The following is a 15,514-nucleotide window of genomic DNA, read 5'->3' as shown; positions in this document are numbered from 1 at the left end:
CTGCAGAAGTGTTCCAGATATTTTTTGGTGGAGTCTGCATGTTGAGTTCTTTGTTAATTTCCCCTTCTTCTCAATGGATATGAGATTAAATAATGGGGGTATTCTGGAGAAGCCACATGTAGTTTTCTCCTAATTGTCCATTGTTTAGGTCTCCCCCCATCCTCATTTTGATGTTATCTTTACCAACCTCATTTGATATGACACAGTCTTTTTGGAAAGATTGCAGTCAAAGTACCTTTGCAAGCTGTGCGGATGTGAAAGTGCACATTTTGAAGTGTGGCATGCAATGACACTATTTCCCCCCTCAATCCCACAGCTGTCATTTACCCTCTGCAACCAGAAGACTTTCTTTGGACTTAAAAAAAAATGAAATGGCCAGATTTCTGTAGTATAATGTTATCATGATCTATTGCACCAATCTACTAGTGCATCTAGCCATCACAAAAAGCTAGAGACCTACTTTATTTTTTAATGAAAGCTGGGAATTTAAGAAAACCACATGGATGCTCTGTTGCCACTGCAAGTGATTTTGCATTTGCATCAATAGCAAGAGCTACACAGAGAACTGTTGCTGTGTAGAAGCAGTGGTTGTTCTCTCTTTAAGCTAATGCAGCATTGTCTGTTTAGTTTATAGTGTTAGGTGCACTGAATCAACATCCCACAATCCTCAATATGGAAGCACCCTTAGATAAGAAGCAAAATTCAAGGCTTCAAGTAGCCATTGGTGTCTAAAAATTGGGACTGCCAATAATAATAATTACAGTGACTTAGACATTCCATAATCACTGTGGAGACACAGTCTAGAAGATAGACATATAAGTCAGAGGCTGTAACATTCAGATAATATTGAACTCTGGGATCTGTCAGTTAAGTACCATGTGAAAGAAAGACAGTGTGCTCATGGGGAGCAAAGTAGAATTCTCCAAGGGAAAACTGTATTACAAGGGAATATTAATATGATAAACAGTAATACATGCTTTACATGTACTCCTTTTCAATGAAGGACAATGCTATTACATAATATTTCTGATGGAAATAGTAATTCATATCCATGGGCTGGATATAAATCCATGGTCCCAGGGAAGGTTTCTGTGGGTGGAAGGAGAGGTTCTTTTAACCAATTCTGCGCTCCTTCTGCAGACACCTAACTGTTCTTGGGGTCTCCTTTCCCTCAGGCACAGCTTTTCATAGGGACTTTCTATGTTGCAGCAGGAGGAAAGAGTTGGGGATGCTCTGTTCCATGGACAGAAATCCAAATTCTAGTTGATTCATGCAATTGTCTGAATATTTACCAGCTTTTATTTCTGTGTGAATCAAAGTCTTCAAGTTTCAGTCTCAGACCAGTAAGTGAATTACAAAACAAAACTAGAAGTGAGATAGAAGTGGAGGCCAAAGGCCTCTACAGAAGCATTTTTATGATTTTACACATATACTTGGAAATGTTTGTTCCTTGCCTGGAATTTATCTTCTGATAATAAATTTTCCCTCCAAAATGAAGTTTTCAACTTGAATCCTTTCTTTTTCTGCCTCTAGATTTTCTTCAAGTGGTAATTGCCCATTGCATGGTATATCGAATTCTTCCACACAGCATTCAGTTACCATGTGAACCAACTGGGAAGAATTCTGGCTTTCCTTTGCCTGTTGGAATTGCAGAAAATGGTCTTAGTTCAAATGAGAAACATGATCAAACTAAAGCAAATGCCACAGCATTGGTGGCTGAAGATTACTTTTTGTGTTGTGACTGGACTGACACATACGTTAATTGCTTTGTATACACAGCGCAGATGGAAACTCAACAAATAGGTATGCTTGTAGAAGGTATTTTCAAATAGTCTCTGAATCATAATACAAAGCAGCTCAACTGGAGAGGTAGGGACCATCTGAGCTAATTTGAGAAATGTAAGAGCCCCTGCTACCTATTAGGTGCTTGATGTCAAGCCTGTGTAAAGTCAAGACTGCCTCAATCAATAACAAAAAAATCTAAAAGTCTGGGCTTGGATCCAAATTAGTATGAGTAGAGCTCAGTGAGAAAACCAGGATTTTCCTTCCTTCCTTTTCACACTGCTGTCTGAAGGATCAAGGAACGATGATATTTTATGGGGGGCTGCAATGGGAGGAGGGAGTCAGTGAAAATAGCCTCTCCTTCTCCACTACTGAAAGTACCTTTCACCCAACAGAAAACATGGTTTGAGCCCAAGCCAAGGTCTTACCTTCTAGCCACAGTTGTCCTCCACAGAAGCTAGAGCTGGAGCATAGCTTGGTTAGGAAGACCACAGGAAACAGGAGCAGGACAGGAACAAAGTAAAGAAAACATGTTTTAGTACTGGATTGGGTCAATTGATAAAATTTGTGGGAACCATATAATCATTCAGAGAAGGGAACTGATCATAGCCAGCTGGAAGACAGAAAATATGGGAACAGTTTGCCAGATAAGCTTCTGTTACAAGCCAGTGTATTCATCTAAAACCATGGTAGCTATTAACAACATTAGGAATAACTTTTGAAACCCATTGGCTATTGATATTCATTTGCTATTGTAGAATTTGGGTAGTAGGAATGGAATATCAAAACCTGATCAGTGCTGAGTTCAATGTGTGGCTTCACATTAATAGCTTTCCACAAGCTAGAGATGGTATTGGTTGACTTTTTTCTATCATTTGTCTAGTGGTTGTGTGATTTAGCTCTGAGCCACCATGGGTGCTAATTCAAGACAGATGGTGTCACTGTTGCTGATTTTCTTGAATATAAAATGTGGGGCAGCTGCATAAGCTTATGTGGTCTGGTGGTAGGAAGCAGCCTATGTGTGTTTTATCAAACTTTAACAGTTTCTGGGTTGAGAAAACAGATCATCTTAAAGTTTTATCCTGCTCAGGTTGAAAGACCAGAGACAGGCAGAAGTCCACACAAGCCACAGTCAAGACAGAAAGGGATCACAAGCACTATCAGAACTATTGAGGCTATTTATAGTTCTGGCAGCTGTAACAGTGGCCCAAAGTTTGCAGGCGCTTACAGTAGGACCATGTCCAGCATCCTGCAAAGCCTCACAGTAGATCTGGGTCTTCTGATGCCTTGTGGGCAGAGAAGGTGGCCAGACTCCACTGTCTGAGCTTCTACCCATGCCTTCCATCTTTTCCACTCCTGGGTTCTGGGTTGACTTTGGGATCCCTGGCAATAGGTGGGTTCTGGGTTGACTTTGGGATCCCTGGCAATAGGTGGCCCTCATCAGTGGGTTGGATTGCAGCTCTACTCTCTGACTTTGTCTTCTGTTTATGGGCCATCTGAGCTTCTAGCCCAGCAGCCACTCATGGCTGCTTGTTTTTCGATGGATCCTGGAAGTGAGAGGACCTAGGGTCTGCCAGGAGTTGGACCTTCATGGAGTTAGGCACCATGACATCCTCATCCTCTAAGGAAGACTCATCAGACCCAAACCTGACAATTTCAGCCTAAAAATAGAAGTGGATTATTTACTGGTTGTTATGCTGCTGCTAAGATTAATATGATACATAATGTAAGAGCATGGCTATTTATTTGGATATATAAAATGTCTATTAGTTTATTTGAAAATATATTTTGCTGTATTATTATTATTATTATTGGTGTTGGTGGTATTTCAGTGGCCATAGTTTATAAGAAGATCTTGAATAATGTTTAACTTCCTATTTAGATTCAATATGGAATCTACAATTTTGGACTACAATAAACTCAGAGGAGTTGTTTTGTGTTGTGGGATTATCTAGTAAATCATCTTATCGGACTGAAGACTTTACAGTTAATCTCTTATATTCATTGTAAGTATAATGTATGCCAAGTTTGAAATTTCCAGAAACAAGTTGTTTCCATTCTGTAACTCTAAGTTTGCATTATGTTTTATAGTTTAAGGTTTTTTCTCTGTGTTTGTCAATTATGGATGGAAACGATGGAAGAATTAAGAGTTAGACCAATATTTCACACTTTAAAAGAAAATGGTTAACACAGGACATATCACCTTTGGTATATCTCTTTTTCCTTTGTGAAATTGCACATTTTATTTTAGGCAGGTCAAAGGTCTCTTCTGTCATTACGCTGCTTGTGCAACCATTCACTTTGAGGCCTTTCAATGTCAACTTAGCCTGCATCATCATATTGACATCTGGCACTTTACATTCCTTCAGTTATTATTCACGTGTTTGAACTGGTACCCTTTATGCAGCCCTGTTGGAGACATTTAAATTTTTTATTGCAGATCCATATTTTCTGAAGAATATAATGTTTGTCTTTGTTGAATGCAAAATTCTGCAGTAAAAGTATATATTTGGTTAGTTTTGATGATGACTTTGATGTCTTCCTGTTGCTTTTTATCTGAATGGTGCATATCCCTTATACACTTTTGAGGTGTTTTGTTTTGCCACCTGAAAGTGCTGAACTATTAATGCGTATAAAAAAACATGTTCTATACATCTAAAAGCATCAGAAGGTCTTTTGCTTCTTAGTCCGGCATTCTCCAGGAGGGAGGGGATACAGGAATGCTTCTCTAGTTGCCTTATGATACTAGTGAGGGTCTGCAAGGACATTTTGTAATGGCCTATGGCTAAACAAATAAACAAATACATGACATACTAGTGAGGGTCATTTTTTTGCTGTCAAGTCACTGCTGACTTATGACAACCCTGTAGGGTTTTCAAGATAGGAGTCATTCAGATGTGGTTTCCCATTACCTACTTCCATGTCATGACCCTGGTATTCCTTGGAGGTCTCCCATCCAAATACTAGCCAGGGTCAGGGCTGAGAGTGTATGACTGGCCCAAGGTCACCCAACAAGCTTCCATTGCAGGAGTGAGGATTTGAACCTGGATTTCCCAGGTCCTTGTCTGGCACCTTAACCACTGCACCACGCTGGCTCTTAGAAAGTATAGGTCCTTAGCCCTGGTTAATGTACAAATGTAAAATATTTAAGTAGAGAAAGAGAGTAAAAAGTCGACCTGGTGCATAAATCTGTTGTGTTGAAGACATGACAAAGCTATAAAAGATGATCTGGCACTTTTTAAATTCTCCCATGACCATACAAATTTGTCTGCACAAACAATGACCATATAATAAATAACTTGTACGGCCTTGTGCTTTCAATTAGATGGTGATTTAGTGATTTCATATCACTGAGGGCTGCTATCCTACATGTGTGTGTGTGTAAAGTGTCGTCAGGTTGCAGCCGACTTATGGTGACCCCTTATGGGGTTTTCAGGGCAAGAGACTAACAGAGGTGGTTTGCCAGTGCCTTCCTCTGCATAGCAACCCTGGTATTCCTTGATGGTCTCTCATCCAAATACTAACCAGGGCTAACCCTGCTTAGCTTCTGAGATCTGACGAGATCGGGCTATACCATGCTGCCTTTACACTCAATGGTACAAATATGTAGTCCTGATGCAGCATTTGTGGTGCTTACCAATGAGTGTCTAACCTTTTATTGAACAGTTGAGGTTCTGGTTAGCTGTAGACTTGCTTAGAGCAAGAGAGAAAATATTCATTTAATTATTAAAGCATAATGCTCTAAATCAGTTTTAAACCAAAGGAACACAAGGAATTTAGATTGGGATTTGAGGATGGTATGAAGCTGCACACCAGCTAAAGGGCTCTAAAACCATTTGGTACTCACAACAGTGTGAAAATATGTCCAGTGTTTGGCCCTGTGTTGGAATGTGACTTCAATTGGGCAGAGGTTTGGATTCACTGTGTTCCAGGGACTCAACAACTGTTCCTAATTTCTCCTGCCTGCCCTCAGATTATTCAGAAGAAGCTGTAAATGCCTAAGATGTGACCTAAGGTATCCACAGCAACCAAATATGTATTATTCTTTTTCTAATAATTTGTATTTTTTCCACTGATATTGGTTCATATTTTTTTATAAAACTCCAAAAGGAAAAAAAGATAGATAATAGTGAGATGGTATTCATTACTACATGGTATAATTCAAACAAACAAACAAATAATGGCCAATGAATACCACAGCTGGTTTTTCTTAGTTGGAAAAAAGGGAAAGTGGCAATTGGAGCAATGTACTATTTCTGCTTGCCAACAGAAGAGTGCAGGTTGAAGCCAAACTGCTGAGTTAGATATTTTAAAAATTCTGTTTATCCAAAATCATCCAAGGAAACATGAATTTTACAACTTTATTAAAGTTCAGCAGTTTCATGCCTATTCCAGGATCTAATATTTGTCCATGCAAAACAAAGTGAAGTGTCTGTTACTGCTATGGCAATGCCATTACTTGGGCTTAGTTCTTAATATTTTATAAGTAGGGGACCCTCAAGTAATTGTGGGGGGCATCTTATTTTCTCCGTTCCCAGTATTACCTCTTTTACCTTCCCTGAAAACCTTCTTAGCCTCATCCTCCCCCCTGCTTCCTTCTTTCCTTCACACCCACCAGCCAGCCTACCTTTGTCTGGCTCCTTGTCATCAGCTTTACTTTTTTCCCTCCTCTGGCAGCTTCCACCCAAGAAAACTGTGACCCAGTTGTGTGATGCCAGCTGGGCCCAGTTGCACAATGGAGAACCTGCAAGGACTTGAGTTGGGCACTTCACTTTCTCCTGTATCTCCCTCACCATTTCCTCTTTCCCTCTTGCTGGCAGCCCTCATATCCTCTCCCATTTCCTTCCTTCCTTCCTTCCTTCCTTCCTTCCTTCCTTCCTTCCTTCCTTCCTTCCTTCCTTCCTTCCTTCCTTCCTTCCTTCCCACCCACCTACTTTTTATCTGCCCGCCATCTTCAGCTATATTTATTAATTCTTTACTTAATTTATCCCTGCCTTTCTCCACAATGGGAACCCAAAGCAGCTTATATCACTCTCCTTTCCTCCCCTTAATCCTCACAACAACCCTATGAGGTAGATTAGGTGGAGGTAAAGTGACTGGCCCAGGGTCACCCAGTGAACTTCCATGGAAGAGTGGAGATTGGAGCCTGTGTCTCCAAGATTTTACTGTGAAAATGTAATCACCGCACCACACTAACTGCTGTTGAACATTATCAAGCAGCTGGGCCTGGATGAGTCATGCAAATTGTGTGGTAACAAGTCGCTCAGTGGTTGCTGCTGGCCATGGGCCTGATGAGTTTTCCCTCAGAAGCCAAAACAGCGCTGGAAAGAGCCCTCCCCCTTCTTCCTGCCTTTTACTGACAGAAACCAAGGCTTGAAGAGAGAAAATGGGGGTGGAGCCAAAGCAGCCCCAAATAATGCTGAAAAAAAATTGGCATTATTCAGGATCCGCTTTTTCGACTCCCTTTAATTGCCGCCATTATTTTTTTTTACTGAATGCACGCCCCTAGTTGCTAATACTTCTGGCACTCTGTGATTGTTTCAGTGCTCAAGACAAGCTGTCACATAGGCCATGCTGCCTCAATTGTACATCGTACATCTAGTGTATAACTGATCATAGCACGGCTGATGGATGTGACTGGCACATTGTGCTATTGCACAAAATCCTTATTCTTAAAAGATTTGTTTATTCAATGAAAGGTAGCTTTTCCATCATAAATTCTGCACTAAAACCAAAACAGAATGGAGAGAACCCTGGTCTTTAAATGACGCCTTTGTAGGGGTTTGTTTTTTTGTTTTTTGTAGTTAGGAGAAACTTTATACAGAAGCAAGTTTAGGGTTTCTCAAACTAGCTATACTGGCTATGCAGGTAAAACATGGCCTTGAGAACACTCATGTATCAGACCAAATGGCTTGCATATGATACTCTATTGCTGAAATACTTCAGCAATAACAAAGGTGTTTTGATTGATTCACCCACCCACATGTATTTTTCTGTTCAGGGCTGCAGCACTATAGAAAAACCAGCTTGAAAATGGCTCATGCTGTGCTTATAGACTGTTATGCATGTCCTATTTTCACTGGATTTATTACTGTATGAGATAATTACTTTTTAATTAATTTCAATCCATTGGTTCTGGTCTGGCCTTCTGGGGCAACAGAAAACAACTTGGCACCATCCTCTATATGACAGCCCTTCAAGTACTTGAAGATGGTTATCATATCCCCTCTCGGTCTTCTGCTCTTCAGGCTAAATATACCCAGCTTCTTCAACCTTTCCTCATAGGACTTGGTCTACAGACCCCTCACCATCTTTGTTGTCCTCCTCTGGACACATTCCAGCTTGTCTACATCTTTCTTAAATTGCGGTGCCCAAAACTGAACACAACTGAATACTCTAGGTGAGGTCTAACCAGAGCAGAGTAAAGTGATACCATCACTTTGCATGATCTGGATGTTATACTTCTGTTCTCTCCTCCCCACATACAAAATGCTAGCACACCAATTTTTCCCCTTATGTAGTACATTAGTATTGATATGTTGGTTTGCCATACCGAAAAATTCGGGTCCATTATAGTCTATGGGGATATTTTCGAAGCTTCTGTGGGGGGCATTTTTGGAGGTAGAGTACCCACATTTTCAGGGTAGCTTCAAGGGACTCTCCTTGCATGAACCCCGAAGTTTGGTGAAGATTGGGTCAGGGGATCCTATTTTATGTAATCTTTATGTAAGGCATTGTAAACTTTACCATACTTCTCTATGGAGGAGGAAGCGACACCTTCCAGACCCCATAAAATTGGACCCCTGACCCAATCTTCACCAAATGTTGGGGTTCATGCAAGGAGAGTCCCTTGAAGCTACCCTGACAATTTGGGAACTCTATGTCCAAAAAGGCCTTCTCAAGAGCTCATTTAAAAATTCCCAAAATGGCTAATTTCAGGTTTATTTTTGGTTCGGGTTTATCGATATGAATAACCCTAGCTGCAAGTGTTGCCTATCCTACAGTAGGGGGAGATTGTGGATTCCAAAGGGATGCTTTCATGTCCTTCTTTTCTCCTTGCTTATCCCCTTCCCTTCACAGAAGCAGTTTAAATCCCTCTCGTGAGGTGCTGTGCTTTTATCTTATTTTATTAGAACACATGTGCAAAAAATAAAAAAAGGTGGGTTGGGTTTCTGATGCCGTCCATGACTTGTGTGCTGACATACACGGCAAGGAAGATTGGCCTCCTGAATGCCAGAATCTATGCAGAACAGAGGAAAAACTGAGCCTACTTCAGGGTAAACTGAGAGGTGAGGGTGGATCACCGCAAAGCCGATCTTTAGGCTTGTGGCTCAACTCTGCACAAAATCAGGACAAGGGCAGCATGCAGAACAGACCTTAGAGAGCAAATGTGAAAAGGAAGGACCTTTAATCGACTGTGAAAGTGTATGTAGCACTAGAATCCAACACTGATAACAAGAGAAACCTGCCAAGATTAAAAACAACAATTATGTCTCCCCATGGAGGAATTTTCTTATAAGAGAAAACTATTGTGTAAAACTATTTTGTTAAAATAGTTTTGTTAGATATGGAAATCTAATGATACAAAACACAAGCCTGTGGCCAGCCTATATTGTTTTATAGCTAATGAGATCCTTTGTATTATGGAAATGTGTTAAAAGACATAAAGGCTGTACTGGATTTTACTTCTGTTTCAGGATGCCTTGTTAAGTAACAAGGATTGTGCAAGATCTTATTCATAAATTACATAAAGACATTCTGTCTTTAATGACAGGTTTATCAGGATGATTTTGCTATTCATAGATTTAGGCTGAAAGTGAGTGTGAAAAACATTTCACACCCATTTCAATATTCACCTATTCTGTTTGAATTAAGTTTGTTTGAACTAAGTCTGCTACTAATTTTGTAACTGATTTACAGCGCAATCCTAAGGGAAGGGGGTGAAGGGGCAGAGTATTTGGCAGATACACTGGCATAAGGGCCATTTACATCAGTCCAGAGCCCCAGCGCTGCTGTGCTGGTTTTGCACGCCAGCACAGCTGTGCACCAGTACATCTGCAATGCAGGGTGTTGAGCCCTCATAAAAAGGGGCAGCTCAAGGGGCGGGGACAAACTTGGTCTGCTCCCTGTGCCATTCCGGCCAAGGAACACCCCCTTTTCCCAACACAAAGTTGCACCATAAAATGGTGGTGCAAGCCATTGGTGGCCATTTTAAGATTTTTTTTTTTATATAAATTTTATTGGGTTTTATGATAGAAATTTTCCATTGCATTAAACAACATCTATAACAATATCGAATTTCAATTCTAACCTAAAGTTGTTATAATTCCATATCATATAATAAAAAAGAGAAAAGAAAAAGGAAAAAAAAGAAATGGAAAATTTTTTGACTTCCCCATCACCTCTATCTGCCTCTTAATAAAAAGTTCCTCCCGTCATAGGTAATCTAATCTTGATAAAATATCAATACCATATATAAAAAACCATAATCTGTTAGTAAATATAATTATGCTTATTCAATATAAAAAAAAATCAAAAATAATCCTCTGGATCAGATTAGAAAATATTCTTCCATTCTTCCCAATTTTAACTCATATTCACAATAATGCATCCACGCCATTTTAAGATTTTTAATGCCCCACCACCACTGTGGCCACACCCACATGTATCTCAACTGCTTAGGATGCCAACTAAGTGTGTGACCAATGGGATGCCTCCTCTGTCCAGAAACCAATAGTGGCTCCCAGCCCTTTAAACACCCCGGCCAGGACACAGCCCACCTCAGTTGGTAGGGTACGTGGCATAGGATGCTGTCAGACAGCTACCTGCAGTAAGCAAAGTGAGCAGCGCGACACTATGGAGGCAGGAAAATCACAGATAGAACACTTAGTATAACAGGGCAAACACTTTCATAAACACCCAGCCTGGAGAGTAAAGACCACACACCCTCTGGCTCACCTTTTTCAGTTCAGAACCCTTACAGGTACCCCATCTTCTCTGGCAGCACTGGACAGGGCAGACACATGCTAGCAGGTAAGCTGGGGACTGATTCCCCGATCTTCTTCCTCCCCTTCCCTTCCCGTGTGGCTGGAAGCCACCCTGGCCACGCCGCCTCTCTCACCCATGCCCGGCAGCTGGCAGGAGCCCCTGAACAACTCCCCAGACAAGGGGGTTTGCTGTATGGGGGTGGGTGCAGAACAGCTGCTGGGTGGGTGGCCTAGTAACCAGCTCTGCACTGGTCTGGTAGCTCTGACAGTTGCCGGACACCCCCTTGGCTTGGTTTGGGGGGGGGGTCTTGACAGCCACGCCATGCGCAGTGCAGTGGGTGACACAGGCACCCCTTGCCACATCCACTTGCAGGAGAAAAACTCCCCCTTGGAGCGGATGCAGAGGAGGACCCATTATTTACTGTTGGTGTGGACAAGAGCGACAGACAGGTCAGGGTGCTGTGGACTGCGCAAGCCTGTTGCTGAGGGGAGGGCTGTGGTGCTGACGCCACAGACTCTCCCAAGGAGTGGACTCTGTGGCGACCCCCCAAGGACCCCTCTGTGCCCACTAACAAGTCCTCGGCCCCTTGTTGTGGCTGTGCTTGTGTTTTTGCCTGCTGCAGGTGGAGATCCAACAAGGACAGCTCCCTCCCCAACTGCTGACCCCCCCGTGTCACCCAGAGCCTTGCCTGAAGAATAAGTCTGTCCTTGGAAGGCATCCAGGGTATGCAGATGGCTGAGCCTGTTGGTCATCCGCCTTATTGGAAAGCTGCACTGGGAGAATGAAGCCTGTTATCACAGGGGTGATGCAGAGATGGAGTCGTAGGCGTACAGCTCGTTGCCCCTACAGCCCCCCAATAAACTGTGTTCAAAGACCACACTGTGTTTTTTGACTCTGTGCCAGGGGTGTTGCTGGAGCGGAAAGATTTCTACTAAAGTTTTAAGATACAGACTTAGATCAATCAAATAATACTTTTATAGAACAGAGATTTGACTCCGTGTATTCTCATTTGGTTTGGGGGCAATGTGGCTGCAGTCCACAGTGCCCACAACGTTGAGGAAGCTGATGACTCAGTAACCCCACCCTTATGGGTTCCAGCTCTGCCTCTTCTCTGGGGAAGTGCACATGCTGTGTAGGCTGGCTAGCATGGCATCCAGAAAGCTTGCAGATGGCAGCTCGCTGAGGACTGGGACACCTCCAGGATCTCAGTCACAACCCCCTGAAAGGATCCAGTGGCCATAAACCTGAGGGATAGGAAGACCTTCTGTAGAACAGGGATGGCATGGAGGATGGGAGCTTGGCCCAGAAGAGGTGGCCTGAGCTTCTCAGACAGGCTTGGATGGCCACCCTGTCTAGGTGGAATTGATTCAGGCGAGTGCTGTCTGACAGGAGGAGGGTGCTGATTCATGACCGGTATTGGCGAGCCCAGTGTCTTCTGTGCTTCCTCAATGCCACACACACAGAGAGCTGGCAGGAGGTGCATATGTTGAATGGACAGCTGGAATGGAAGTGGCAGAAGGGGGCACCGTGACAGGGTGGGCTGCCCAGGGCTTATGGAAAGGAGAAACTTTGTTTGAAGGATGTAAAGATGCTGGGGCCCTTCTGGGCCAGGTGGATGCTGGAACCCTGACACCATACCCTGCATGGCCGTGACTGATGGCCACTGCCAGCCTAACTGGACCAACCCTGAGAAGGCACTGCTGTACAGGTTAGTGGTAGAACATGCCAGTGGTGCCCTTGCAACCGCCAGGAGCTGCTCTTCCACTGCACGCTGCCACACCTTCTGGTGCATGGTGGCAGAGCTGGTCTTTTCCCTGGGCCATGCCACTTATTCAGAGTTGTCCACCCTGAAGAGCTGGAATGACTCCCTTGGCCCTGCTCGGAAACAAGTGTCTGCCCTCGTGGGCCGGAGTGTCCCTTATGAATGGGCAGTGGAAGAAGGTTTGCCTGGCCATCATGCAGTCAGTGATATCACCCTTGGCTTTGGTTGGAAATGGCATTGAGGTGCTGAGAGGTGACGAGGGTTCTGCAGCCACCTGGCCCATGCATGGCCCCCTGCCCTCACCCTCCCTGCACTCCCTGTAATGTCAGACTCCTTCTCTTCCCCCTGCAGGCAACTCTCAGAGTGGCAATGCCATCATAGGGCCGTCTTCACAGGTGACCAAAGAGGAAGTCATGGCAACCGCAAGCCAGGGCAGCCTGGTACCAACCCCGGGGCCCAGGGAAGAGGGGTAGTCCACCAGTGTGGAGCCCCCTCCCCCCTGCCAGGCTATTCATACAAGACCCCCGGGGGTCAGTGCCCAGGCCAACATTCCCTTGTGGCGAACCAAGAGAAGATGTAGCTGAGCAATGGGGAAGAAAACCACAGTGGTGAGGCAGCAGGGGCAGGCGGAGCCAGAGGTGAGAGGACCACTAGGGTGGCTGGTGGTACAACAACAGGACTGACTGGTTGCCCATTGGGCCTGACAATTTGCTCTCTGCTCCCCAACCACCTCCCTGCCCTCACCCCTATGAGACGCACAGGCCTTCCACTGCCCCCACACCACAGTGGAGTACTGCTGTGCTGCTGCTCTACGTCGGCATGATTGTGGCCATGAAAAAAAGACTGCCAAGCCCTCCATTTTCATGCTGGCCACCGCAGAAATCTCCCCACTGGGAGTGGACCAGTGGCGCTGTTGTTGCGTCACAGCCTGTCATGGCGGCCCACCCAGGCCTCAGAATTGTGCTGCCCCAGTATTCTTTTATTGTTGAAGAGACTTTACATAAATATTGCCTTGTGCAACAGAGATTCATGTTCAAAGGATCAAATATCAAGACAGTAGTCAGTCTTCAGACTGTTCAGTCGTGAGTCAGCCTGCCAATAAATGCTGATGCTATTATTAATAGCTGTATTAATATGTAGACTTGCTAACTGTTGAAACAGGCTCAGGCAGAGAGTTGGAGTGGGTTTCTGAATAGCAGTGAGACCATGTAGGGATGCAGGAAAATCTTGCATTTTAAAAAAAGAGATCCTCAGTTGCTGAAATTTCTTTCACAGGCAGAGGAGAAGGGTTGTACCTGCATGCTACCCCAAAACATTGGCAGGAGACAGCACTACACAGGGGGAAGCCTTCAGCTTCCAGATTTATGAGTAAAGTTGTGAGCTTCGGAGACATTCTCTGAAAATACTTAATCCCTCTAATATTTATCGTAAACCTCAGCAATGCATGACTGAGGTCTGAAGGGGGAGAGCGCAAGAGTTCTACTTGGAACCGTAGTGGAGGTTTCAGGCCTGTTGCCAGAAATGTTATGGTGAAGGGCGTTAGAGTACACTGAGGATTACTAACTCTCCAGCATCCCTACCTCAAACCCTGAGAGTCATGGATGGGGCCTGATGTTGTCATAGGGGTATTCTTCACGGAGATTTGCTGCTGTTTCGACGCTGATTTGCGTCGGAGTCAAATTTTGGTTATTCACTGGAGATCCGTATTTTCCCCCACTGAGCAAAATAAGCCACATTAAAAGAGAGGCAATCCAAACCACTTTTGAGACGATCTTTCCTGTGGACGCGTGTTTTGTTGCTCGGATGCCCATGAAAAAATGTTTGCTTCACTTCCCGGGACGTCTCCTTTCTCCTCCCCCAAGAACGGTGATTGGCTGGGGGAGTTTCGCGCTCGGACAAGAATACCGCCCCTTTTGCTGCCTGCCTGCCTGCCTAGAATCCTGGCACTTCTCTCCCTCCGTCCCCGCACACCTTCCCCGCCCCTTGCCCGGGATGGGCCTTGGAGCTGGGCCCACACCTTCAAGCCCAGGGGGATGTCGGACGGATGGCTCCAGGGGGAGACCGGCGGGGCCACACCATGTGCTCCTCGCGGGCTGGGGGTGGTGGTGGTGGCAGCTCAGTCTAGGGCAGCTGGACCCGTGGGGGGATGTTCAAGGGAAGGGGCTGTTGGCCCCTCTACCCCAGCGGGGAGGGGGGATTTTTGAGAATTCGGATGGGAAAAATGTGCATCCTGAGAGCGGAAAACCCAAAGCAAAACTCCCTCCCATCACTCTTCTGAAGAGTGGCGGCCAGCCTGCTCTTATCTCTCAATGCACTGTGGCCGGATCATGGCCGGCGCGCAATCCAGGGGCCTTCTTTCCTCCCCCCCCCGCCATGCACACTGGCTGGATCGGGGCTGGTGCGCAAGCTAGGAGCCCTCCTGTCTCTCACGATGCATTGTGGCCGGATCATGGCCGGTGCGCAATCCAGGGGCCTTCTTTCCTCCCCCCCCCCCGCCATTCCCACTTTCAGCTAAACACTTCTCTGGGAACATGGATTCCCTGCCCCCCCCCAATCCTGTCTATCATTAAAGGGCAATGGGTTCCACACCTATAGAAAATAGAGGGAAGCTTTGAGGAAAGTGCTGCCTTGCCCCCACCCCCAATTTGGAATCTGGCTGTTCCAAAAGCAGAACAGAGCGAGGGTGGAAGAAAAATGGAGGAGACCAGAGGGACTGGTGCTTGTTTTTTGCGCTGGGACTGGTGAACCGCCCGAGGTAATCTGCTGGGCGGAGTTGGGGCGGAGCTGGGGGCAGGCATAAACAATGAGCCTGTTGGAAGGGGAGGCCTCCTGCAAAAGGGACAGACCAAACCGTTGTCAAATACAGCGTACTTTGTTCCCATGAAAAACCAAAACTACAGATAATTGACAGGGATAAATCGCGGCCATGAAAAAAACATTTAAATCGTGTTTTTTTTTTAGTCCGTGGCAAAACAGAAGCAA

At 44.8% G+C, this 15,514-nt stretch overlaps 1 protein-coding gene across 1 annotated transcript in view; it reads left to right on the top strand.

Annotated features, from left to right (window-relative positions):
* LEPR (leptin receptor) overlaps positions 1-15,514 on the top strand; it is a 58,820-nt gene that overhangs the window by 977 nt on the left and 42,329 nt on the right. The window contains exons 2-3 of the mRNA XM_056844380.1: positions 1,534-1,803; positions 3,665-3,788. Coding sequence (XP_056700358.1) covers positions 1,534-1,803; positions 3,665-3,788 — 394 coding nt within the window. The remainder of the gene's footprint in view (positions 1-1,533; positions 1,804-3,664; positions 3,789-15,514) is intronic.

This window comes from Euleptes europaea, chromosome 2 (genome assembly GCF_029931775.1).
Source record: "Euleptes europaea isolate rEulEur1 chromosome 2, rEulEur1.hap1, whole genome shotgun sequence".
NCBI lineage: Eukaryota > Metazoa > Chordata > Lepidosauria > Squamata > Sphaerodactylidae > Euleptes > Euleptes europaea.
Note: the sequence above shows the minus strand (reverse complement) of the source record. Positions and strands in the feature narration are given on the sequence as shown.